At 40.0% G+C, this 9603-nt stretch overlaps 1 protein-coding gene across 1 annotated transcript in view; it reads left to right on the top strand.

Annotated features, from left to right (window-relative positions):
• The window catches only part of SUPV3L1 (Suv3 like RNA helicase), a 35270-nt gene that overhangs the window by 17751 nt on the left and 7916 nt on the right, over positions 1–9603 (top strand). The window contains exons 7-11 of the mRNA XM_003783606.2: positions 3013–3090; positions 4514–4605; positions 6780–6960; positions 7796–7889; positions 8959–9178. Coding sequence (XP_003783654.1) covers positions 3013–3090; positions 4514–4605; positions 6780–6960; positions 7796–7889; positions 8959–9178 — 665 coding nt within the window. The remainder of the gene's footprint in view (positions 1–3012; positions 3091–4513; positions 4606–6779; positions 6961–7795; positions 7890–8958; positions 9179–9603) is intronic.

Here is a 9603-nt window from a genome sequence, read left to right as displayed (position 1 = left end):
CTGGGTTTGAACCCACCACCTCCAGCATATGGGGCTGATGTCTTACTCCTCTGAGCCACAGGCGCCGCCCCATTCCTGTCTGTTTTTATATCACTGATACATGTTACCTATCAGTACTGCAAATTGTCATGTTTTAACACATTTATGGTATTATTACATTGTAGTACTGTCTTCCAACTTGCTTTTTTATTCTACACAACAAATGTTTAGATCTAGTCTTGCTGAGATATCTGTAGCTATATATCTGAAGTGTATTCATTTAAACTGTTATATAGTATTCCACTTTGTAAATAAAATTATTAATTTCCCTATTATATACAGTATCACAGTGAACTTCTATTTAAGTCATTTTAGAAACATTTTTAATAAAAATTAACTTTTATTTTATTTATTTTTTTTTTTTTTTGAGAGTCTTACTATGTCACCTTTGGTAGAGTGCCATGGTGTCACAGCTCATAGCAACCTCGAACTCTTGGGCTTAAGTGATTCTTTTGCCTCAGCCTCCCAAGTAGCTGGGAGTATAGGCACCCGCCACAGTGCCCATCTGTTTTTTTGTTGCAGTTGTCATTGTTGTATAGCTGGCCCGGGCTGGGTTTGAACCTGTCAGGCTTGGTGTATGTGGCTGGTGCCCTACTCACTGAGCTATGGGCGCCATAGCTTTATTCTTATCTTAGCTATGGGCACCGTAACTTTTATTCTTATCTTAATTATAGCTTCGTAGTAGAACGGGGGGTCCAACCTTTTTTTTTCTCTGTCACACATTGGTATAATAAGAGTTGTCTTGGGCCACACACTCAATGCACAAACACTAACGAAAGACAATTAGGAAAAAGAGGGCCTGTGCATACCTTTTGTGATAGCCAGTAACTATAGATAAACAAAAGTAGTCCTCACAAAATTAGCATCTGGCTTTTGCACCACAGGTTGGACACCCCTGTTATAAAAAATAGAAAAATAGGGGCAGCACCTGTGGTTCAAGGAGTAGAGCGCTGGCCCCATATACCGAGGGGTGGCAGGTTCAAACCTGGCCCCAGCCAAAACTGCAAAAAAAAAGAAAGAAAGAAAGAAAAAAAAAATAGAAAAATACAAGCAAGGAAAGGGAAGAAAATAAAATAATCTCCAAATGGGTTGGCGCCCATAGCTGAGTGGTTAGGGCACTGGCTACATAAACACTTTAAAATCTCCAGGGTTGGCAGGTTTGAGCCTGGCTGGACCTGCTAAACACCAATGACAACAACAATAAAATAGCTGGGCGTTGTGGCTGGCCCCTAGAGTCCCAGCTATTTGGGAGGCTGAGGCAAGAGAATTGCGTAAGCCCAAGAGTTTGAGGTTGCTGTGAGCTGTGACATAACAGCACTCTATAGAGGGCAACATAGTGAGACTCTGTCTCAAAAAAAAAAATCAAAACTCCAATCGCACTTATCCAGAATCAGCAAGTGCTAACAAACTCTGTGGTGTATACAGTTTCCAGACTTTGTCTATGCACGTATTTGTGTTCATGTTGTTTATCTATATCGTTGTGTTTATATTGTTTATATATATTAAACAAATAGGGACTATATATTATTTGTTATTTGGTAGCTTTTATCATTTCAATAATCAACTTTCTGAATAAATGGATAGACTTCTAAAAATATATATATTATAAAAGTAATATGTTGTAAAATTAAAAAAACACAAAAGTTTATAAATTAGCCTGGACATGACGGCTCATGCCTATGTCCCTAGCACTTTTGGGAGGCTGAGACAGGAGGATTTAGTCCTGGAGTCTGAGGTAGCAGTGAGGTGTGATAACCGTCACTGGGCTCTAGCCTGGATGACAAAGCAAGACCTGTCGGAAGACAAACCAAAAAAGTTTATTAATCCAAATTTCCTGTCTGCTCCATCTTTCCTAGTCTTGTTCGTATGTATCCAAATGCAGTAAGTTATTCTTAATCTGATGGGTCTTCAGAATCATATTAGTTTTCTTTAGTTTCCTAAATGTTGCTGTGAATGTATTAAATGTTTTTTTCTTAAATGTTCTCTCTCAGTTCTCTTTTCCTTAAATGTTCTCTTCTCAGTATAGTTTATGTGTACTTTACAGAGAATAGAATAATGTCATTGGGAGCATTTTGACATTGGAAGTAAGATGAGGGATTAATTTTCAACATAGTGATGGATTTAAAACTCCAAAGAATGAACATTGCTGGGGCCTACTTCAGTTTCTGCTCCTGAGAGCTGTCTGGTTCCTCTTGTAGTGATGCTTCGTTAGTAAATCTGCTCTTTGTTCCCAGAAGCACAGATACTTGCTTTCTTTTGCTATTGTGTAGATATGATAGTTCTTATTAGGCAGACTCTCTAGGCTGTCTCTGAGATTGCAGAAAATAGGACAAATGGTGCAGTAAAGTGGTTGAGTATATGAACTTTGGAGCTAGATTGCCTGGGTTTGTGCAAGGTCATACATTCACTGATTATGTAACCTTGGACAGCTAATTTAACTTCTCTGGGCCTCAGTTACTCTTATGTCAAATGGAGATAATGGTAATACTTAACCTCATAGGTTTGCTGTGAGGATTAAATGAGGAACAGCTATAAAACACTTTAAAATAAGCCTACTAGGAAAGAAACATCCAGGCTGGGTGCAGTGGCTCATGCCTGTAATCCTAGCATTCTGGGAGGCAGCAGCGGGTGGATTGCTCACAGGTTCGAGACCAGCCTGAGCCAGGGTGAGACCTCATCTTTAAAAATAGCCAGGCATGGTGACGGGCACCTGTAGTCCCAGCTACTTGGGGAGGCTGAGGCAAGAGAACCACCTAAGCCCAAGAGCTAGAGGTTGCTGCGAGCTGTGATGCCACAGCACTCTACTGAGGGCAATAAAGTGAGACTCTGTCTCTTAAAAAAAAAGAAAAGAAACATCTAGTAAGTGATGACGATGGTGTTGGTGGCAATGAAAGCTTGAATTTTGGTCGTATGATTTGTTCATAATACTATTCAAGTAAATCATATTTCTCATGATAACTTTTTTGTTTTAAGATGAGGTGGCCGTAATTGATGAAATTCAAATGATTAGAGATCCAGCCAGAGGATGGGCCTGGACCAGAGCACTTCTAGGTTGGTGATCCTAGTGCTGTAAGACCTGTACTCGTGATATCTGCACTAGATGCATTTTTATCTCCTTAACATTGCCAGATAGTCAACTAGATCCCTTTTTGACATAAACCAGTAAAAACATTCAGTTACATGTGAGTTTTTATTCTCTAAATATTATTTTAGTAATAGGAAATCTTGGCTGGGCATGGTGACTCAATGCCTATAATCCCAGCACTTTGGGAGGCCGAGGCAGGAGGATTACATGAGTCTAGGAGTTTGAAACTGACCTGGGCAACATAATGAGACACCCCCACACAGATACCCCAATCTCTATAAAAAACATAAATAAATTGGCTGGGCGTGGCAGTACATACTTAAAGTCTCAGCTATTAGGGAGGCTGAGGCAGGAGGATCATGTGAGCCCCAGTAGTTTGAAGTTGTAGTAAGCTGTGAGGACACCACTACACTCTAGCCCAGGCAACAGAGCAAGACACGTCTCTTAAAAAAAAAGCCATTTTTTCTGTTACTAAATTAGCATAACCATGTAATTAAAGTAAAAATGTTCAAATCTCACTGTCTTTGCACAACTACTATTTATATTATAGTGTTTTTCATGCCAGTCATTTTTCCTATGTATGTAATGTTTTGAGAATGTTTAATTTTGTGTCTTGCTTTTTTCAGTTCTATTTTTTCATACCACATATTAATGTAGTTGCATATTCTCCATTGAAGAGCAGTACTATTAATTGTTCCATAGAGCTGACATTTTCCCTGTTATTTATAATGCTGCAGTAATAATCTTTGTGGCCATAGCTTTTTATTTTTATTTTTTATTTTTTATTATTTCTTTAGGATAGTCTCTTGGAAGTGGAGTTCTTGAGGTTCATGGACATGAATGAACATTTCTGCTATTTGATATTGGAGTGAATTTTTGATCAGCATGTTTTAGGGTAGGCATTTTCAAATTTAAAAAACAATTAGCTGAACTCTCTTCAAACAAAGAGTCCATTGAGGCCCATTATGTATAACAGGTGAAAGTGGATCTGCTCAGGGATAAGAAGTTGAGTTTGTTCTTCCTCCAGCCATCAGCCTCACAAATGCCTCAATGATTCCATGGACCCTAGTTTGAAAAATGCTAGTATACAACCTGTGTCAGTACTAAGCATCAAAATGCCAGAATTCTAGTCTTGGCTGGCTTCATCATAGAATAGACTTTGGCCAAACAATTAAAAGCCCTGAGATTTATAAAAGTGAAGATAATATTTGCCCACTAGAAGGTGGTGGTAGTTTTGAAGTTTGCATCAAAGAGATGATATCAAAGAATGTATTTGTGAAAACAGTTGACAAAGTTATAAAGCAGTAGGCAAACATATATAATGTATTTTTGCTGTGTCAAGTGTTACATATTTAATTATAAGTTTTTTTAAAAATCGTAATTTTACAGGACTCTGTGCTGAAGAAGTTCATTTGTGTGGAGAATCTGCTGCTATTGACCTGGTCACTGAGCTTATGTACACAACTGGGGAGGAAGTGGAGGTACTGGATTAGATCATCATATTTTACTGTGTATAATACTTTTATTTATTTATTTATTTATTTATTTTTATTTTTTGTCCGGGGCTGGGTTTGAACCCACCACCTCCAGCATATGGGGCCGGCGCCCTACTCCTTTGAGCCACAGGCGCTGCCCTATGTATAATACTTTCTACCCAAATTTTTAAAGGAAAAATAAGAATGTGCATTATGCATGGGTAATAATAGCCTAGGAGCCCAGTGGGCCTCCTGGGACAGCTGTGCCCTCTTCCCTGGGCCAACTGGGCACATGCGGTTCTAGTCTGGGAGGGTCTGGGATCTGGTGGGAGTGGGCCAGAGTGGCCTCTGCCACTGCAGAACACAGTAATTAGGGGAGGGGGCAATGTGGAGCTGGAGAAACAGGCTGTAGCCATGCAGGGTGAGGGCTGAGGCCTGGCCTCACAGAGGAGACTGGGAGCCCTGTACAGGCCCCAGGAACTAGCCTGGGCAGCCTCTGTTGTTCTCCCTCACCTGTGCCAGCTACGTGTATGGCCATTTGGCAGTGGCCCCCGACGTGGAGGGGAGGGAAATGACTCCTGGGAGAGAGGGAAGGAGTAGCCTTCATGAAGAGGGTGGCTGCAGTCTGCACATTTACTGGTTTACCAGGGGAGCGTTAGCCTCTCCAGATGTGTTTCTCCCAACCGAGAGTTGGCTACTTTCTCAAGGGGTGTTTTCCAGAATGTTTGGGCAAAAAACATGGGTGTGATTATACATGGATCACATTATACATGACAAAATATGGTCTATGCTTCATTCTCAAGGTGGTATCACATAGCCCAGGGTACATAGGCACTGGCTGCATAGGCCTTAGTCAGAACTTAACTAGAAAGAAAGCTAAATGTTTTGTATGTTTGGTTGACCCTCATAAACTGAAGTTCTGACAGAGTGGCCTTTACACCCTAAGAATTCCATAGGTATAAGAGAGTCTTTGTCTTCTTTCAACAAAACCTTTTGGGGCTTGAGCAGATCTCTTTAGAAATAAATAATCAGGACTTTTGGAAGGTGGAGACCCAGTAATAGTTTGTGGTTTTCTTTTTTTTGAGACAGAGCCTCAAGCTTTCCCCCTGGGTAGAGTGCTGTGGCATCACAGCTCACAGCAACCTCCAACTCCTGGCTCAAGCGAGTCTACTGCCTCAGCCTTCCAAGTAACTGGGACCACAGGCGCCCGCCACAACGCCCAACTATTTTTTGGTTGCAGCCATCGTTGTTTGGCAGGCCTGGGCTGGATTCGAACCTGCCACCTTAGGTGTATGTGGCTGGCGCCTTAGCCGCTTGAGCTACAGGCGCCGAGCCTAGTTTGTGGTTTTCAAAGCTTGTATTAATCTGTCAGATACTGGAGCCTTTGTATCTCTTTTATAAGTTTCCCTAGAGTAGGAAGTAACTGATTTCACTTTAATCCTACTTTCTTTCTTTTAGTTCATAATTGGCCCATTATTTTAGTTTTGTGATCAGCTTTTAGAGAAAGATAGTAGAATGTAGTGGAAGAGACTGTGGATTTCACTCTGTTCTTTATTGTTCTTAGCTTTGTACCCTTAGGTATATCACAGAAGGCTAGAACTGGGAAAAGCCTCAGATATTTTATTGGGTCTTATTTTACTCTTTCCCTCTACACTTAACCAACACTGACATGAAAATAAAATATTGTGTATGTGAAAGTTCTTTGAAAAGGTATGAAGTTGGGAGGGGGAAGGGTTTGTTCCCACTTAATGGGCACAACATTAGGGTGTATGCACACCTCTTGGGGGCAGGACACAATTATAAGAGGGACTCTACCTGAAAGTGCAAACATTGTAACCTAATTCTTTATACCCTTAATTAACCTGAAACAATAAAAAAAAAAGAAAATGTTCGAAATTACTCATAGATGGTGATTTAATAAATGTGAAAGAAAAAAATGTAAGATATAAAAATTAGTAATAAATTAGAGGGAAAATGTATGAAGCATTGTGTTTTATTTTACTTAGAAATGCCAGTGAGGACTGGCAACACTCAAACTATCAAATTAAATGTTTTCCTTTGAAAAATGTTGGTATTTAACCATATTTAGCTACTCTTGACTGCATCACAGACTTTTCACTTAATAGTCTCAAGAAGTAGAGTTCAGCGTATTATTTTAACATTTCATGTCCTTATTGTAGGTTCGAAACTATGAGCGGCTTACCCCCATTTCTGTGCTGGATCATGCACTGGAATCTTTAGATAACCTTCGGCCTGGGGACTGCATTGTCTGTTTTAGCAAAAATGATATTTATTCTGTGAGTCGACAGATTGAAATTCGGGGATTAGAATCAGCGGTTATATATGGCAGTCTCCCACCTGGTAATTATTGGCTTTTATCGTGGCAGGAAATGAAATCTCTTCTTTTTGCAGTTTATGTTGAGATATGTATGGAAAACAAAGTAAAGGATATTGAATTAAGCTGTTTGATATATTACATATATTAGTAATTAGTTATAATTCATATAAAATAAATATTTTTCTAGTTCACTTTGGGAATAGAAGTACTGTATTTTAATTATTACAGCTTTTGTTATTTGCTCCTATTATTGGATTATATTTTAAATGAGCTTATGATTTTCATACAGAAATGCTATTAAAATATGGATGTGGCAATATTCTTCAACTTGTAGTCATGAAATGTTTTAATAAGTGTCCTTAGAAATGATAGGCATGATGTGGGATTGAGATCTATATGAGGAGGTATTTAAAGGAGGGGAAGTAAAGGAGAGTGGCTTTTTTTTTAGAGACAGAGTCTCTCTTTGTCGCCCTCAGTAGAGTGCTGTCGTGTCACAGCTCCCAGCAACCTCCAGCTCTTGGGCTTAGGCGATTCTCTTGCCTCAGCCTCCCAAGTAGCTGGGACAACAGGCACCTGCCACCATGCCTGGCTATTTTTTTTTTGTTGTTGTCATGGCAGTTTGGCCAGGGCCAGGTTTGAACCCTCCACCTTTGGTGTATGGGGCCGGTGCCCTACTCACTGAGCCACAGGCGCCTCCAGGAGAGTGCCTTTTTAAAGATACAAAGAAAAATTTTGAAACAATAACAGTTTTATCATTAAAAATGGGAAAATCAGGAGGTAAGGGATTCCATGATGTACTTAGTATAATGTAGTAAGAGACTAAGAACACTGATTTAACCTAAAATGTTCTTATTTTAGGAACCAAACTTGCTCAAGCAAAAAAGTTTAATGATCCCAATGATCCATGCAAAATCCTGGTTGCTACAGATGCAATTGGCATGGGACTTAATTTGTAAGTAATTTGTTTTTCATACACAAGGATATTCTGTTGGTTAGTGGCAATTTTTTGTTTTTCAGTTTTCTGATTGGCTTTCATGACCAGTACTTTGATCTAGGAGAATAGACATTATAGATTTGAGATTTATCTCACTAACACCTATTGAGGAAATGAAAAGAACCTGTTATACAGCGCTGGGACTTTAGAGTACTGTTCTCCACTGCTGCTGCCTGTCACATCCCCTCACTTTAGTTTCAGTCTCTAAGTCCAAGGGCCTATTTTGTATGTGGAGCTACCCAGTACCTCCAGTGATAACAATGTTAAGCCTAAGTGAGCCTCCTCAGATCATTAAGGCAACTGTACCTCTGTGCATCAAAGAATTATTAAAAGCTGTTTTTAACAGCAGCCAACTTTCTTTTTTTTTTTTTTTTGAGACAGAGCCTCAAGCTGTCCTCCTGGGTAGAGTGCTGTGGCACCACAGCTCACAGCAACCTCCAACTCCTGGGCTCAAGCGAGTCTCCTGCCTCCGCCTCCCAAGCAGCTGGGACCACAGGCGCCCCGCCACAACGCCCGGCTATTTTTTGGTTGCAGCCGTCATTGTTGTTTGGCGGGTCCGGGCTGGGGATTCGAACCCGCCACCTTAGGTGTACGTGGCTGGCGCCTTAGCCGGTTGAGCTATAGGAGCCAAGCCACAGCAGCCAACTTTCAAAAGTAGTAAGGGAACACTTAATTTGGGTCATTTATAGAAAAGTCATTTTCTATAGCTTTATTGGAGTATAATTTATATATTATACAAGTATATAGTTGTATGTATATAGTTTGAATGACTTCTAGTCAGTATATGCAATTGTATACTCCCATCGTATGTATACAGTTTGATGACTTCTAGTCATTATACACAGTTGTTAAAAAATACTGAGAGGAAGAAAAAGGATTACAGGCAGAACTCTTTTCCTTATTTTTTAAATGGCAGACAAGATAACAAGTGGGCCTGCACTAGAGTTGTAGTAAGCATTTCTAAGATGACCTAAGTGATGGAGGAGTTTTCATATGGTCTGTGGGATCACTTTTATTTCTGTTTCAGGAGCATAAAGAGAATTATTTTTTACTCCCTTATGAAGCCCACTGTCAATGAAAAGGGAGAGAGAGAAATAGAACCAATCACCACCTCTCAAGCCCTACAGATTGCTGGCAGAGCTGGTAGATTCAGCTCACAATTTAAAGAAGGGGAGGTTACAACAATGAATCGTGACGACCTCGGTTTATTAAAGGAAATTTTGAATAGGCCTGTGGATCCTATAAAGGTAAGGTGTAACATCTTAATTACTACTTCTGTGGAAAAGACTTTCCTTCCCTTTTCTCCATCCAGACTCTTATCTTAGACACCTGAAAACAGAAATAAGCATAAGAAAATTTTGTGCAATGGACACCACATCGAGAAAACCCTATTTTATTACTTTGGAGAATCATAGAGACCCCTGATTAGAGAAAGGTGTGCAAATGAAAGATCTGAATTGAACAAGTTTAGTTGATTTTCCATTAATTCTTCCTAGAATCTAGCAGCAAGTGGGGATACGGGTACAGCTGCTTTAGGTGGACACATAGAGCCATGTCAGTGGACTGAAAAATTACCAGAAGCTTGAATATAGAAATAATCTTCAGCTTGGCGCCTGTGGCTTAAGCGGCTAAGGCGCCAGCCACATACACCTCAGGTGGCGGGTTCGAATCC

The sequence above is a fragment of the Otolemur garnettii genome, unplaced genomic scaffold, assembly GCF_000181295.1.
Source record: "Otolemur garnettii isolate 467f Iridium unplaced genomic scaffold, OtoGar3 scaffold00008, whole genome shotgun sequence".
In the NCBI taxonomy this organism is placed as follows: Eukaryota; Metazoa; Chordata; class Mammalia; order Primates; family Galagidae; genus Otolemur; species Otolemur garnettii.
This window is presented reverse-complemented; position numbering and strand designations above follow the sequence as displayed.